Source organism: Myotis brandtii, unplaced genomic scaffold (genome assembly GCF_000412655.1).
Source record: "Myotis brandtii unplaced genomic scaffold, ASM41265v1 scaffold499, whole genome shotgun sequence".
Lineage (NCBI taxonomy): Eukaryota > Metazoa > Chordata > Mammalia > Chiroptera > Vespertilionidae > Myotis > Myotis brandtii.
In genome coordinates this window covers 889,405-907,461 of record NW_005369027.1, presented here as the reverse complement: position 1 = coordinate 907,461, position 18,057 = coordinate 889,405, and the positions used below count along the sequence as shown (strand labels likewise).

The window sequence follows — 18,057 nt, the reverse complement described above, 5'->3', positions numbered from 1 at the left end:
CCGGAGGAAAACTGGTGCCAGCAGCCAGGGGAAGGGGCCCCCGAGGGGCCCCAGACTGCAAGAAGGCACAGGCCGGGCTGAGGGACCCACCCGAGTGCACAAATTTTTGTGCGCCGGGCCTCTAGTATATATATAAAAGCCTAAGCGATGATCTGACCCTTCGACCAGTAGCTATGATGCGCGCTGACCACCAGGGGGAAGACACTCAACGCAGGAGCTGCCTAGCTGCTGTGACTTGGCAGCTGCGGCTCTCTGGTGACACACCCGGAACCAGAGAGGAGGGAGCCTGATTCTGGGGTGTGTCACCGAGAACTGCCCTCTCACAATCTGGGACCCTTTGGGGGATGTTTTAGAGCCCAACATCTCCGCAGGCCAGGCTGATGGACCCCACCAGTGCATGAATCTATGCACCAGGCCTCTAGTGAAAGATAATGTCTAGCCAGAAAGAAACAAGGCCCCAAAGAGGGTATAAACTTTATACTATTTATATAAAGTATCAAGACAGATAAAGCTACTCCATGCTGTTAGAGGTAACAGAAGTGGTTAATTCTGGAGACAGGGCTAGTAATTGGAAGACTCAGAGGAGCCTTTTGGGGTGCTGGGGATCTTCTGTTTCTTGATCTGGGTGCAGAGAACACAAGTATGCCCATAACCCATTGAGCTGTAGGTGGTACCTGCGCTTTTCTCTGTTTAACATATGTCAACAACAAGTTGTTGTTTAAGCTATAGAAATGGCTCCCACATATTAGGATATCGCTAACCTAGTTATGCCTCTGCCATCTTTTCTCAACTTCGCAGCATGTAGGAGAGAAATCAGTCACTATTTCCTAAAGGCAAGGCAGTTATCATTGGATTTCGAATCCTTCCCTTGTCCGCTTTCTCTCAGATTTATGCAACAGTGTTTTTTCTCCCCTGCTGTACAGAGACACAAAACTACATTTAAATGCCATGTTTAATACTTGATGCTTTTATTATCAAATAATGCCTTATATTATTACACAAAAGACCTGACTCTGAGGGTTTTTCAATTCTGTGCTTAGTGTCAACTGGAAACCAGTGCTAATACTGGAAAATAAGGGTCTGGGATCAGTGTCTCGATCGGCTTTTCAGGAGTCCTACGAGAAAAAGAAATCAGAGTAGGAAAGACTGTCTTGAAAGCATATCATGGAAAGATCCAAAAGGTTCGAATGCTATAGTTAGTGTCTAATTTCAGTCATTTCTCTCTCACATGTGTGAAAGTGTAAAAATAAATCTAATAAGACTTAGCACTTCGAAGTCGTTAACTAATTAACTAATGAATCCACATAACAACTCTATGAGGTTTGTGTTAGTATTTACCACTTCACAGATCTTGTGCCATTTAGAAACTCTTATAGCTCTTTTCATCTCTCCTCTTTTCACTGTCTTTATTTTTTATTTTTTTCATTGTCTTTAAAAAGAACTAGTTATTATCATGTCTCCAGTGAAGGGCAAGTATCAAATTTTTCTCTTGAAAGAGAAAATCCAATGCTTTATTTATAAAGAAGTGACTTTCCAAACCAGTCAAATAATTCACTGGCTTTCCTGGTGATATAACTCCAAATTTCAAAAATCCTTTGTCCTCTGTTATGTTTTGTTTGCCTTGAGGAAAACAAAAATCCATTTGTATGCCTCTACATAGTACGTGCTCAATAAATGTCCACTAGAATTCCTGTATTGTAACTCTTTGGGTAAATTGCTTTAGAGAACTCAGTCATCATTTCATAGACTCAATTGTAATTTTTTAAAATATGAATATTAATATTTTATTACTGCCAAATGCCTAAAGTATTTCCTACTAGAAATGAATTAGGTGCTAATTTACATAGACCAGTTGGCTCACTACAGTAGTAATAGCATATTCCCTTCAGCATTGAGTGTGGAAGGATGTGGTATGTACTTTGGGAGAAAAATGAAGGGTGGGCATGGTCAGACATTACAGCAACATTTTAAAGAGAGATTTGAAAAATGATGGACTCAATGCTTTGAGTAATATTTATGAAAAGGCAATAATACTGAATTGTTAGAAGATAACACTAAGCTTAGAATTTTTTTGTGGTGCTCAGCAAAATTATTACATAACAATACTTAATATAGAAATTCCATTAACAGATATTAACAGAGGGTTTCCAAATTTATGGTAAGCCCTTTCTGGGGCTGATTTCATGATGGATTGATTAAGCTCCAGGGATATATAATTATTTTTCATAGATTGCAAACCTGGTAATTTAAATGGTAAATGTGGGAACTTGCACTTTGTCATTCATATCAACTTGTAGCATTTTGAGAACACCTAGTAAGAGAGAGGGGAATCACTTTTATTGGGCGCCTGCCATGCCCACAATTATGTGTTATCTCAGTGTATCCTCAAAATTGCCCTGAGATGTGAAGCACTGTTCCATTTTACAGATGAGGAAACTGATGCCAAGGTATGCTCTTAGGGTAACTGATTCAAAGTCTGTAACCTCTCCCCTATACCAGGAAATTAGTCTTTCAGGAACAGATTTAATTTGAATATCTTCAGGCCTCATCTATCTTGCACTGGTTTTGCAGGTATTCATCTGTGCGCACATTTAATACAAACTTAGAAATAAGAACCTCTTCTTCTCCTTCTCCTTTTATTTAATTTGGCCACCCTCTCTTTCAGCCACACTCAGCTCACGCGGCTTGAATTCTGGCTGGCACGGGCAGTGCGGTCAAGGCTGCAGCTGTTAGGATCCCCTCCTCCCAGGCTCCTTCTGAGTTCTGCAAATGAGCCCTGCAGACTGATATTGAGCTCTGCAGTTTATGTGACAAATAGCTTTTGTGGCTTTTCCTATCACTCATAAATTCTGGCACCATACGGGCTGTTTGTCAGATTCAAATTCCATATATTTGAAAGGAAAGAGTTGAAGATTTCTGCATTGAAAGGGGACTCTACCCCTAAGATTTATTTGTAAATTTTACTTTAAAACTATCCTGAGAGGAACCTAGAATATTCTCCTGGTGCTGCCTCGCTGCAAATGATTTCCATCCTCCTGCCATAAATCTTGATAATACGTCCTTTAAAATGTGCCCGAGAAATGCATTGCATGTTTATAGTGCTGGATTTTAGGGAGTCAAATTGTGTTTGGGCAGTATGCTTGCCGCTTCACGTTCAGGGTGACACTGGAGGGAAATGGAGACCCCGGCCATTCAGCTGCGGGGCTCTGGGCTCTGAGCGAGCCTGTTGTAACCGTGCATGTTAATGAACCGAATCAGCTGAGGAAATGCGGTCCCTCTACTGTGGGGTGGCTGTCTGCCTGGTGAAGTGCCTCCCGGGGAAACAGAGGACTTCTATTTCTTAAACTGCCTTTCCCCCATGCTCTTTAAGAGTGTTGGGCTTTTTCTTTTTTTCTTAAATTACAGGTGGAGAAGGTTTCATAAACTCTAAAATGATTCTCCAGCAGACTCGGTTGCCTTTTTACAACCCCCGGGGCCACCAGACAGTTACTGCAGGATTCATGCTGTTCTTGGCACACACAGAAACATTTATAAACCAAAATCTGTTTTGTCATATTACCAGAGATGGCATCTGCACTTGGGTACAGTTGAAATACAAACTGAAGATCAGATAGTTAAAAAAACAACAACAACATCATCAACAACAACAATAACAACAACAACACACACACACACACACACACACACACGCACACACACACATCCTAATCAGTGGGCTACTGTGAGCTGAGCCAACAAAATGGGAATAATTTAACCATTGATTATTTCTGCACAACACAGTGCTGGACGTTAAAACTGAGTTGAATATGAGGAGATAGTTGGGGCTCAATGATTTGTGTGCAAATTTGACGTCTGGACATATAATTTGTGAGCCTGGCATTGAAAATTACTGAATAGGTCCTTCTGGGAATTCTTACCTATATGATTGGTTATAGGTGAGTTAAGCGCTGGGTTCTTTTCATTCAGCTGCCACTCTATGCAGAATTTCTTGAATCTAAAGTATATTAGTGCTAATTTCAGAACAGTGTTTTTTTATCTTTTCAAAGTATGTCATGGAACCCAGGGCCCTAGACCTGAGCTAGACTAAGCAGATTCTAGTACTGAAAATTGAAAATGATAATAAAACCCAACCACTTCTGAGTTCTTCCTCTTTAGTAAAAAATTAAACAAAGAAATTCTTCTTAAAATTTAAATAACCACTGAGTATATAAGCAAGGGAGTTATAAGTTAGAGGTGAAAAAATGATACACTGTTCATGAAACCCTGGAATGGATAACAAAGAGAGGGACAAGGAATGCTGTTCTTGGCAATATTGTTAAAAAGTCCATTAAATTATCTTAGAATTTCAAATTGAAGCTAAGAAAATGATTACAAGTTTCTCAAAAAATCCTTGTAGCTATGAGTTTTTATGACTAAATAAAGGTTTTCTTTCAGTTCTCTTATTATATAAATCCAAAAAATGAATCTACTCCATAGATGACAAAATTTAACAAGGCCCAGAGCCTCACACAAAGAGGAATACTTAGATGTTCTACAAATCTGTCCTGCCTTAGAAATTGTGATAAAAAATGAGACTTAAACTATACCAGGGAGGATTTTATTTCTAGTTCTGAAATTGGACTACAATTACAAAATTACAGTTCTTTATAGAACTAAACAAAGCTGTTGAATACAAATAGATTTTTGACTCTTTTAAATTAAATTATTAGACTGTCATTTTAATTAGCGCTTTTCTGAGATAAAAAAAAACATTAGTATTTACCTTTTAACCAAGCCAGAAAAATGCATATTCAAGTAGTGAAAATTGACTTAGAAGCAAAAGTTGGATAGAGGAAAAAAACTGAAAGAAGTTCTAAGTGGAGATGAGAGAGAAGAAAGAAATTCAGTGAAAAAGAGGAAGAGGGTAAACAGAAGTAAGGAAGGGAGAGACACTCAACAAAGGGCACATGCTTCAATTCTATAGGGTCAGTTAAGTTAAGCTTCCTGTGTAAGCCGTGTTCAGGGGGTAATAAAGATGAGCATTAACAACAACAACAACAAAAAAGATGAGCATTGAAAATTGTCAGCTTCTGAGTATTTGATGTTTGAAGCCTCCAGTAGAATAGTTGCTTTGAAAATGTGTATAAGATCAGAAAGACAAAGACCTCTGACCTCATCTCTCTGAGAGTGTAGGGTAGCAGTCCCTTTGTGTGTTTGGTAAGAGAGAGGAGGCCTAGGTATGTGTCTAACGCAGAAGCCTTGTGGGACTGGGGATGAGATAAGGAGACATCCCAGCTAAAGAGAGAAGGACCTTTTCCAAGAGGCAGTGGACAGAGAAGTCATGAATATATGGTTTTTATAACAAAAGTTAACTACTGAGCCTCCACTAAAATCAAGATGTATTCATACTTAGAATTAAATATTCTTTCTCTGATTCACATTCTTTTTAGCTCTTAGTCACTTTAACATACCCCCTAAAATGTTAATACCTTTGGTAATTATCAAAGGAAAGTCATTGGTAGGTTATTCATGACATAGCAACAGTTTAAACTGAAACCAGTTAAATGATAACGGAGAAGACAGAATATGTGAAAAGTATATATGAAATAAAAACAAAAATGTATATGTAGACTATATACATAAATATGAGGTTGGCAATTATCTTATAATACACCAGTAACCTTATAATATCACCAGTAAGTCAATTCAACCGATATCAATTCAATCTGAATTGAATAAATCTAAATTGTACAGCCATGAATAAAATGCTGTACAATTTTCACGGGAAGAAGAAAGAAATGAAATGGTCCATTTCCTCAAAAAGGGTCTGTATACACATTCATACCTCGAACACAGGGCAGCTTGTGGTGTTGCCTCCAATAGAGGTACGAAATACGGAAAGCAGCGAAGGGCAAGATTAAGAAGCCTTCTAGAATGCATGGAATTTGAGGTGGATCTATTCTAGAAAGCCTCAGAGGTTGCCAAGAGAACTTGGAAGGGAGGACATTCATTTCATCACAAAGGAAAATGATTGACCAAAGCACGGAAGTGGAGAAGCACATGCTACTTCAAGCCCGGGCCAGTGCTAGGGCATGGGAAGTGGGGTGGAGATGCAGCTGGGCTTCCTGGGGAGCACTGGGACTCTGCTTTTATATTTCACATTACTGTTCAGTATTAACTATGTGCCCAGATGCCCCTGAGTTTATGGCAGTTTAGATTCTATTTCTTGAAAGTCAGATATCTGTTTACTATTCCATATAAAAATAAATAGTGGGATACTATTAAAACAAAATGGGGTACTGAAATTGTTAGCAGTTAGAGCTAATAAAGGGAAAGGGAAAGTTACTATTATGTGCCAAGCTTTGTACGAAGTGATTTTATCTATGTCATCTCATTGAATCATTATGGGATCTATGGGAATATTAAATAATAATACATCTAATTTGTCCAAAGCAAGAAATGCTGATTCCTGATTCTTTACCTTATAACGATTCTGTGATGATTATATTGTTTTATTCTTTATTGTGATGAAGAAGCTAAGACTCGGGAGTTTTTAGTTATTAAGTCCCAGAGTCAGAATCCAAGTTAATTCTTCCTGGATTTCTAGCCCAACTTTCCTTTTATACAATATTGTCTCTCTATTGAGAAAAACTAAGAAGAAAGCCTGTGCATATGGAATTCACTGAAGATCCTTCTCAAACTATAGTTTACTGAATGAAACCTGGATTATCGGCCCTGCATAGGTTCCTTTGGAAAGGCCCAAACTTATCTTTGAGAAAAATCCAGGGGCATCTATATAGGATGATTTCATAAGTGCGTGGACGAAAGGGGCCACATGCTAACCTCACAAGTTCAAGGAAGGCCTGTGTGGCGGTCTTACAAACTCAGAGACCTAAAGTAACCACAAAGGATGGTCTGAAATTTAACTTTAACTTAACTAAAAGCAGCTATGGTGGGTAGTTACATCCTAGGCCGGTATCTTCACTGACAAGGTCAACCTTTACCTTAACTGAGCCTATCTGTCTTTTTGCATCTATAATAACATACCCTTGAAATGTCTGGGTAACTTGTAACTTCCCTTTCTCTGGACCCCTTGGGGCACAACCTAATGTGCTGGGCACCAGGACAGAGACCACAAATTCCTTCATTATCATGTTAATTGTTCCCACCCACCTATCATTTTACTTTTTATCCAATCCCAGGTCCGCCCCCCCCCCCCTTTGCTTTCTCCCCCCTCTCTGGTCTATCACCAATGGATTTCATGTAACCCCCCTACGTCCCTCCTTTGATTTTGATGTATAAATACAGATGTAACCCGCCATTCTCAGGAGCATTATCTCAATCCATTGAGGTTCTGCTTCCCGGCATATGTCGACAGTTTGGCTCAAATAAACTCACAAAAATTCTTTACAGGTTTGAATGTTTTTATGTTAACAAGTGCTTGCAATGCCATTTGCCCCCAGAAGCACTTTATCCAACCCTGCTCGGTATGCTTGCTCTTAGTATATGACTTTCGCACCTTTAGTTAAAGATCTGTTATTTAAATGTGAGTGCTCTTGCGAGGGACAATAATACTGGTCTAGATATTTGGTAAAAAGAAAGGAACCGAGAGAAAAGGCATGGCACTGGGAGGCTGGGGAGACAGAAGGCAGAGATCCCAGACTTGTCTAGATTGCAGCCTAGGGACAAACCCAGTCTGTCTGTCTGATCGCCTCAACCATAAAACTGACAAATTTCCCTATGACTTTCTGACAGGATCCAATGTGGGGATTCTAGAAAAGCAGGGAAAGTGATAGATTCTAACAACAGGGAGAATATCTGCAGGCAGAAAACAACACAAAGCAAACAACCAAAAAGCAAGCACAAGAAACCTCTCTGTTGGCAATGGAAAATGGAAGGAATGTGAAGCTTAATATGATGGTAAACTTGGGAGGGTAAATCAGATGTCGGGAAAGTGAAATACAGCATGCTCATCGTTTAGGATCATTGGTAGATTAATAAATAGATGATGTGAGCCTTGGACTCTGTTTTAAAAAAATCTACCTTGTCCTTTTTTTTGAATTTACAGCTAGCTTAATGCTTTTGCATTAAGATCGGGTCGCATGAGGGAGACAACCAATCGATGTGTCTCTCTCACATGGATGTTTTTCTCTTTCTCTCCCCACTCCTCCCTCCCTTCCGCTCTCTCTAAAAAGTCAATGGAAAAGGCCCCACACAGCTCTGTGTGTTAGACCATAAAAACAACCAAAGTGAAGCCCATAATAATATATGTAGATTTTTACACTTACTACTCAATCCTCCCTGTAAAAGTCCATAGGACTAAGTGCATGCTGCCTCTTAATGATGAGTGATGGGCAGGACTGGGTGCCACAGGTTGAGAAAAATACTCTACTGGAAGGTTAGAATTTACCTAGCAGAGGGATATGCTAATGATAAATTATTGGAAATCATTTTTAATGGGAACTAGAGATGTATAATTTGGCTTGAGAAGTCTTGTGTGGGTAGAGTATGAATTATTTTATAGGGCAGTCCTTTAAGAAGGGGCAAGGTATAAGATTAATGGATGAAAACAGAGTCAATATAAGGACTGTGTTTTTATATTTTAAAAAACTAGGTAGATATTCCTTGCAAATAATAATAACTCAATTACACAAAAATACACACACACAAATGTATAATAAAAATATATCACCTTATAGAAAGGATATGGATTTTTTTTCCTAAGTATCAGTGACAAGCCTAGCAAATACATTTATGTAATATGTTATTCCATTTTAATCATCATTCAGTGATGTTACCTAACTTTTCATAGGATAAATGGCAGTACCCCAACTATTGACACCTTTTCACTTTGAAATTTAGTGAAAAGAATGCAAAATTTATTCCCAAATCAATGAGCACAAGCCAATACTGATCCTAAAGTGCTAAGTTCATTTTTAAACTTAGACTTCTTACTGTTGTAATCTTATCACAGGCTTAAAGCCACTCGGCTACTTTAGCCTCCACATAATATCTTCTACAAGTCTCCTTTAAATATTCCTGTGGGATTCTGGTGGATTGCATCAAAAGGGGGTTGAACATGTTTCTTTTTTTTTTCAGAAGGTAAAACCCCGCCATTGAAGCCATGAACACCACTGAATAGTATAGCCTCACTGTTTGAGGACATTTTCTTTTCACCCCTCTTCATTAATAAGTTAGAGCCCCAAGAGTGATGAACAAGGATTTATATTTCATTGAAGTCCTTTGCTCTTTACTGGCAAAATATATTTTACACCCTGGATAGATGGTAATTATTACAATTAAGCTTTAACAGAAATTGCCTTTGCTAAGTATGCAATTTGCCTTGTCATTTTATATGTAAGACAAAGATATTTGCATTTTATTCCCAAAAATTCTGATGACTGGTCTGAGTATTTCTTACTTGTGAAATGTAGTTGAGCACGCCCATACATAAAGTCCTAAACTCAGTTTTCTAGGAATCAGTTAATTTAAAAGGAAATAGTGGGCTTTAATATGTTACCATCCTGTAATTCAACTATATTTCTTTTTTCCTCCATTGAAAACAAGTAGACACTAAAGAGGTAGTGTGTCAGCTATAGAGGAAAGGGGAGATTGTCAGGAAGACTTAAATTTCATTGAAGTTTTAATTTTTTTTTTCATTGGAGATAGGCTGTTCTTGGAGTGAGATGACCAAGTTGTGATGATTTATTTGAGGGAAGATATTTTTTTGTTGTATAGGAAGTAGAGAGCAATAATTTAAGAGTGGAAGAAAGGAATAAAGAAAATTCATGGAGGGTGAGGTGGGAGTCCTTGAAAAATAAAAATACAATATAGAGAATTGTCAAGAAAATTATGACTTGCCAGCCCTGGCAGGCAATGCTCAGTGGTTAGAGCATTGGCCCTCATACCAGAGGGTCTCAAGTTTGCTTCCCAAAGTATAACCTGCCATTGAAGCCATGAACACCACTGAATAGTATAGCCTCACTGTTTGAGGACATTTTCTTTTTGAGGGAGAAGAACCAATGAGGGAGACAACCAATAGATGTGCCTCTCTCACATGGATGTTTTTCTCTTTCTCCTCCTCCCTCCCTCCCCTCCATTCTCTCGAAAAAATCAATGGAAAAAAAATGTCCTTGGGTGAAGATTAATAAAGAGAGAGAGAGAATTATGAGTTTTCATTATAATATGTGCAGAATAGAGTAAGATAGAAGCTTCTTTTTCCAATAAAATGAATTATTGTATATAGATATTCTGTTACTAGAAAGTACATTGTAAAATAGATTACCTCTGCTTGCTCTTTCATTTGTATTCTCCCTGTGTTCCTGGAATTCTTACCCAACTCAAGAACATCTACCAATAATCCCATGAAGGTAAAGCAGCATAAAATTCTCAAATGCTTTTTCCAAATGAAAAACCACTATTCTCTCTGTTCTCCAGAAATTCCAGAGAAACATAGCCAACAAACAGGAACAGTTTGTCAACTTAAATTATGAGAATTTTGGAATTACACCTGTTATACCATTCTTGTTAAAACCAGCTACATCCAGTGAAGACAGGTTTATGATTACATTGGTAAATTTTTTCTTGAAAGTCCCATGAAGACTCTTAAGTATTTAATTTTGCATAACTGAATTGGTGGTTACTCAAAAAAAGCCTTTGTATTCTTATGCTACTTTTTTTAAATCCAGTGATCTTTAATGACAATAACTAAAAATGAAGTCTATAGTAATTTCGATACTAGTGGAAGATTTTGGATACTTTTTCACTGGGAAAAAAATGAAACAGCAGAGTAGATGTCATGTGATTAATACCTTTTTGCTCAATAACAATGTCATCTTGCCATAAATGTTGAATTTATAAAGTCAACGAGGGCTCAAAATAGTGGTATTGGAAAAGGGATGGATAAGTAACCTATGTTGATTCAAAGGCCTTGCTGTAATGACCTGATTTAGGAAACAGTTACAATTTGATGCACTTTGATAATCTTTCCATTCAGTGTTCTAGGGCTGGTGTCTTTATTTATGTTTATTGTACATTGTGATCATTATTGATAAACTCCTAGACTTAGATAACATGGGATGGAAGAAACTGTGTTTTTTATGGAAACTAAAGGTCAAACACAAATAAAGATCTAGACTCACTGCCATTAATGTAAAGTGGATTTGGGCTTGTGTAATACAGAGGTTAGCTATGTCTTTGTAACCCAGACCAAACATAGAACACTGACAAACACAGCTCAATATCTCACGAAGCACTCTTTGAAAAGAATAAGTAGTTTACAAAGTACTTCTCTTATTCCCTTCTCCCAATTACCATGTGAAGTCAAATAACATATGCCCTTTTTACAGATATGGAAGTTTAAGTTTAGAAAAGCTAATAATTTGCCTGAGATCACTTGATTAGCAAGTGTCAGAAAATCTTGAACCCAAGACCTGTACTCTACCACATATGGCTGTACTTTCCTCAAATAAAGAGCTATTTTATGTTGATTACTCTATAGCATTTCTACTGTATTCTACTCCAGTATGCAAGTATCACCAATGGGTTTGGAGACTAAGCAAAATTTGGGTCCAATACTGTAGGCTATTAGATTGTAGATTAGAGAAACTGTCATTTTCACCTGTGTGTTTTTTATTCATTTTTAAGGGTCCCTTAATACAAGCTACTTAGCTTTCATTAATTATATTTCTCTTACAATATTTATAATTCAAATTTACCAACATTACTTTTCATGCTCATAGTATCTTCCAGCTGCCTCTGATTTTTAATGCAGTTAGCTAAGAGAACACAATGGCTCTGCTACAGATCCAGGGGAAAGGAAATACAAGAAGCTACACAGTTTCTGAATTTTTCATTCCTCATGGTTCAATTCTCATGTGTCATATGTGGAACTCATTTTGTGTTTGTTAGGCTTCATGGCCTGATGCTTGTTTTTTTTTTTCTGCTAGTCTAATTCACCGTTTAAATCAACTGCTTAAGTTCTCTTCTTGGTAAACGTGAAGGGAAGAGGAGATATTTCATGCACCTACAGCATCCCTCCCCCAAACCCCTGCCAAATCTATGACTCTGACTCTGCATTATCCTTCCCCAGAAGGAGAGCATAATTTCATTATCCATGAATCATCACCTCTTGGATTGTAACATCATTGTCAGAGAGCCTAATGGAACCCGTGTTCAGCTGGCTGCAATGGGGAGGGAGGAAGAGGGGAGAGAGCTCTGGGGCAAAGCACAGGTCACTGGCATGACTGACAAACTGGAGAGTCCTGCAGCCGGAAGGGGACGCCTCCCTCATGTGATAGTCAGACATTCTTACTGACTAGTGAATAGCTGATGCTGATTCTTTCAATGTTAATACTGAAGTTTATTTTTCCCCAACCTAAATTACATCATATTTCAGTATCCTGCTGATGGGAAACGTTAACCCATTTAATGAAAAAATATATATGTGGCCAACATAGATGAATATGAATGCTTTAAAATAATTCTTATTTATTCTTATTACATTACAACTTGTTCATCATCTTTGGGCACTTATTTCAAGTCCTCAGTACTAGTTCTATGGCCTCTGTTTGGGCATTACTAGATAAGTAACTATGCAAACAATAACTTAAAAAAACACTATAACTCAATTTCCCAGGGAGATGAACTAAATAAATTCCAATATGATTCACAGATCAAAAGCTATATGTCTCGTCAACCACGTTTCTGTAAGGATTCAGGACTTAAAAACTGTATAAAACGTGTGAATAGCTGTGGTTAGTCTAAGCCGCCACTGGAGGTCACTCCTGCTCCACAGAAATGCAGTTTATTGCCGGTTGTCTACTCTTAGGTAGTTGATTCACTAAATCAAGGAAAAAATGGTTTCAGTTCTTTGAAAAGATGTAATGTCAACATCCTTGGAAAATGTAAACTAATTTAAAAGGAATATATCTTGCATAAGTACTTCCCAGAAGACCGTGACACTGGGACTATTAACTTCATGCTGCGGTAGCACTGTGGGTACTGGGGCTATAAAAATGGGGGCCAAACCCATGCAGTTCAGAGACTAAATTGCATCCTCTCTCTGACAAAGCATTCAAAGCACTGACTGAGCCCATCCGCCTCCATGTGTCTCTGCTGTGCAGTTCAACAGGTTAGGCTGTTTATTGAACTGTTGTCATCTTTGAGGAAATTTGCACTAGAAAATGGAATATCAATGATATCTCTCAAATATGCAATGAGTTTGAAAAAGTCAAGAAAACAGATTTATGATCTGAAGTCCAGAAAGTGCCCTGGGGTTGGGGAGGGCAACAACTTTTGAGGAGGAGAACATTCTCCAGGTGGCTTTGCTAAATTTGTGGTGGTGAACAAGTTATTGTCTTACTGACAAGAATTAAATATTTGAGCTCAGAAGAGATGAAGAACTAGAGAAGCTTCATTCCCCAAAAGGGGAGATCTTTTTTTAAAAAAAATTTGTAATTTCATGTTCTGAATCAAAATGAGTTTTACTCTAAGGGATTTTATTGTGGTTCTTATTCATTATAAAATTCATAAAGAATTAAAGTTACACTATAAAAAAAATGACTAGCCCCTAAAATGCTGGTCATTCATTCCATCTTACCCACCAAGTGGCTTTGAATTTTAGGAACACTTTCCAATACAGCACATATATTTTGTATATACTAGTGGTACCAGAGCACTGAGAATTTGCAAGAATTCAAAAATCTAAGTATAAATATGTCTTGCTTAAATTTATTTGGTATCCATGACAAATGAGGCAGCAGGTCAAGTCAAAGAATAGAAATGAGCTTTTTCACTTTAACACTGCATTTAATTAACAGTCATCTTTAGTACAGATAAAAATGAGTCTGACCAAAGAAAATTTCTTTTTTAGATGGAATATGTATTTACTGACATTTTATGAAAAATGTAAACTTACAACTTCAGTGAAAAACATCACAGTAGGCTCAGTCATCCAGTTCATAGTACTGTAAGGAAGTGTCTGCATTATTAATCCATTGGGACTCTGTGACAATTTGCCATTAATAAATGTATAGTCAACAATTCTTCATGGGTAAATATACTGTAGCTATGATGCTTTTCTGAACTGCCATCTATTTTCAAATTTAATTAAAACCAAAGTCCACTTTAAGTGTTCCTTTTTCTTTATTGCTTATAAAAGTGTGATTTTTATAAACCGGCTTCCTTGCAATTATATTTCATGGTGACTTGCCTAGATTTTTGCCTGTCAGCAAATTAAAAGCCCCCAGACTATATAAAAATGCTGGTAAAAATAGCCATTCACTTTTGCTTTTTTTTGCTGCGGCGATTATGTTTTGAAAGAACAGGGACATGGTTTGGCAAGCCAAATGAAATGAAACAGACTTAACGTTGCAATTCCTGATTTTTACTACTGTAATTGAATTGTTCATTTTGGAGGATGAAAGAGGATACAGGCTAAAGACATTTTTCTCAAATCTTAATGAACTGTGGTCAAAGTTACTTAAATCCAGAAGCTATGATATTTGAGCTGCAGTCAATAAACTTTCACCTACGACATAAAACCGCGCATGCAGCTTGCACAGTGCCAACAGGGTCGGTACAGAATCATACTGATGAATGCGTTCACAATACAGATGAGCATAGGGACACCGTAACATCAGCAATAGAAAAGCAAAGCCGAGTGCCATAGGGTTGGTCTTCTCCCTCTAAGGTTTACTTGGTACATTCAGTGAGGTGTTACCAAAAGCATCCTTTTGACTGAGGCTCTTGGTGGAAAGCATGTCTTGGAATGTGTTCTCTTTACACATCTGAATGAAGTGTCAGTCGTTAGGGGACTCGTGTGTGTGCAGGACACTTAATGGAACACAACAGGACAGCCTGACAAAGCCCAAACAGAGAACAGAGAGCGCTCATGATTCCACTCCCCCCATTAGGGCCCCCAGAAGAGCTGAAATGAGAAATTCTGGGAAGCTCCCAACCACATGCCTAGAGCAAGCTGCCTTCCCATGTGCAAGCCTGGTCTCTGAAAAGTCCCTGATGTGAGGAGCGGTGGGGAAATCTGCCTCCTCACATTTGCTTCCTGGCCACTTAGTGAAGGGGCTTATTTTGGAAACGGAGAGGCTGGAAGAAAAGGACAGGGAAGCCTCTGGTCTGATGTCACAGGGGTGGGTTTCAGCGACAAGCTCTCAGGTGGGAAACTTTGTGTGTGTACCATCTCCTCACATTTTGCGCTTGTCTCCCCGCAGCATTTTAACCCTTCAGCACTTTCCCCTAGACTTGCCTCAGCACCATCCAGACGCCTCTGAAACCGGCTGGTGGTGCTGCGTTTACCCAGCACCAGCCTTTGGTAGCTCCCTGCGGTTTTCTTTTGGAGCCAGGCATTGCTTCAAGGCTCGGCCTCTAAACGTTCCTGTCCTGGGCATCCTCCTGGAATCGGCTCAAGGTCCAAGTACCTGGGGTCATCCCCTTCTCCCTGGATTTGCCAACAAACTGCACACCTCCCAGAACTGTGCATCTGGGTCTAGCAGAATAACAGCAGATGTGGAGGATTAATTGTAAAAGGGAAGTTTTATCTGAAAACAGTGTGACATGAATGGAATCAATAAAGGGCCTGACACAATAGGCATTATGTTAAACCACAGTTCAAGCTGCACATTGATCGTGGTATTTAAGTTTCAATGGGCGCCTTATGCAGGAGGGGAAAATGACCAGTGTGATGAATGTACTCAAGCGGACAGGGGAGGACCTTGCCAGCAGAGGGAGAGGGAATGGGAGGGGGCACCACGTTCCCTTTATAGTCACCGGAGTTCAGTGAAGCACCACTTATTGCCCAGCTTTTATGAGCGCTTTTATCGCAAGGGTTCATACCTCACACTCCCTGGAGCCCGATTTGTTATAGGTGCAGGGTCCCGTCCCATTCAGCAGCATCTCGCTGGTCTCGGTGTTGGTGGGTTTGTAATCTACATAAAACTCCTGGGTGCTGGGATTCATCTGCTTGAGGGACTGTCTTTTCTTCTTCCTGTGCCTTCGCATGAGGGAGCGCTGCTGCAGCTGCTTCATGCTGGCCGGGTACCGCTTCCAGGACACGTAGATCACCAGCAGGATGACGAGCACGGACAGGAACAGGGCCACGCTCCCTGCGATGATTTTATGGAAAGAGATGTGCTCCGTGTCAGCATCGGTCTCTGGGCTGGGCTCCGTGGCCCCCACCGTGGGGGGCGGAGGGGGCTTGCTCTCGTGCTTCGGCCTGGGGAGCTTGGGCTTGAACGTGGGCTTGGGGAGCGCCCTGGCCAGATCAAATCTCTCCGTGGTACTTTTGCCACAGATGCTGTAGTTCTTGACGGCATCGATCACATTGACTCCCTGCAGCTCTTTGGGGCTGGCGCAGATGATGGTGTTCTCCCTCAGGCCTTTAAAACTTTTCAGCCAGTTCACCAGGGAGCAGATATTTCTGCTGCATTCCCATATATTCCCGGCAAGACTGATGTCATTGAGGGATATCCAAGAATCCAAAATCTCCTGACCAATAAATGTGAGCTTGTTGGAATCCAGGTTGAGGCGCTGCAGATTCGGGACACACTGGAAGACACTGGGTCCACTAAAAGCTTCGATCTCGTTGCCTGATAAATCAAGCCTTTGTAATGAGCTCCAGGTCCAGGACATGGTCTGTCCTATGACACTGATTTTATTCCACTGCAAGTACAGGTTCTGAAGGCTCACCAACCTCGGGAAAAGGGCCAGGTTGAGCTTGGAAAATTGATTGTGCTCCAGGTGAAGTTCTTTGAGTCTGATCATGCCAGCAAAGACATTCCTGGCTAAACTCCGGATCCGGTTATATCCCAGGTCCAAAAGTTCCAGGTTGCGGCAGTCCTGGAATATTCTCACCGGGATGGTTCTCAGGGAGTTCGACCTCAAATGTAAGCTCAGCAGCTTCCTCAAGCCCCGAAACTGCTCCGATCCCAGAGAATGCAGCTGATTATAGGACAGGTCCAAGTTCCGTAAATTGGTCACCGGTCTGAAGGTATTGTTGAGAAAATAGGAGATCCTGTTGGAACTCAGAATCAACTCCTTGAGTCTGCGTATTCCATTAAAAGCATTCTCATCAATATTGCTGATATGGTTATGGTCAAGGTACAGCCAGGTGAGCTGGTTGAGCCCTTTAAACTGATTGTACTTAAGTTTTTGAAGGCTGTTATAGCGAAGGGACAAACCTAAGCAGCCAGCAGATATACTTGAGGGTATCTCCTGTAATTTCTGAGATTCACAATATACCATTTTGCCTTCACACCTACAGCCCTTAGGGCATCCTCGTTCAGCAGAAGAAAGCATTGTCAGTAAGACAGTGGGGGCTATCACCAGTGCTACAGCTGATCCGCTCAGTAGCCTAATTACATTGAAACCTGAAAATAAAAACAACTTAGAAAAGTTATCCCCCCAAAAAAGAATGCGTTTCTTTTTAATCAAGCAAGAGCAGGCATGTGTTTTCTCTTTTTAAACATTTAAATCTAGATAACCACATTTCACATCACATCACCATCTCCTTGTCATCTAAAGAGAATTGCCTTCAGGGTTTTGGTGATTTTTTTTTAATAGTTAAGCAAGAAACGTGTTCACTAAGCAATTGAATGTATAGCCTTAGAGCAGAGCAAGGTAATCTCTAAAATAATTAAGGCAGAAGTAATACACAGACTAGAGGATTCTTTGTTTTTGTTTTTTTAAGGAAGGAAAGAAGAAAAATGACAAAACATACCCATCCTTTGTATTGTTCAAAGGTCGTCCTTAGGTCTTTGCTTTGGCTTAGGGGGCCACTTGCGTGACAGCCCCTGTCAGTTGCACTGTAGTGAGTCAGGGCTCGCTGACACCCAGGAAGAAAAATTGGACCCCTTGGGAGATGGACCGATTTCGGAACATTATTCTTTGCCAGCCACGCAGAACACTCCAAGAACAAATAAATCCCAACTCCGCATTTGCAGCAAAACATCGAAATCTTCCTAGGTAATAGGATCTTCATGGATATTACGTTTTTGCATCTTTACAGGTTTTTTTGGAGGGGGAGGAGGGAACGGGGGGGGGGTGAAAAAAAAAAAAAAGAATGGG

General features: G+C 39.6%; 2 protein-coding genes across 2 annotated transcripts in view; one reads left to right on the top strand and one right to left on the bottom strand.

Moving 5' to 3' along the window:
• Positions 1–18,032, bottom strand: part of LRRTM3 (leucine rich repeat transmembrane neuronal 3) — a 161,525-nt gene extending 143,493 nt beyond the window's left edge. Inside the window, exons 1-2 of the mRNA XM_005876776.2 lie at positions 17,711–18,032; positions 15,829–17,360 (exon numbers count right to left, since the gene is read on the bottom strand). Of these exons, the coding sequence (XP_005876838.1) occupies positions 15,829–17,360; positions 17,711–17,714 (1,536 nt within the window). The 5' untranslated portion in view covers positions 17,715–18,032. The remainder of the gene's footprint in view (positions 1–15,828; positions 17,361–17,710) is intronic.
• The window catches only part of CTNNA3 (catenin (cadherin-associated protein), alpha 3), a 1,348,181-nt gene that overhangs the window by 549,142 nt on the left and 780,982 nt on the right, over positions 1–18,057 (top strand). The gene's annotated exons all lie outside the window — the stretch shown is intronic.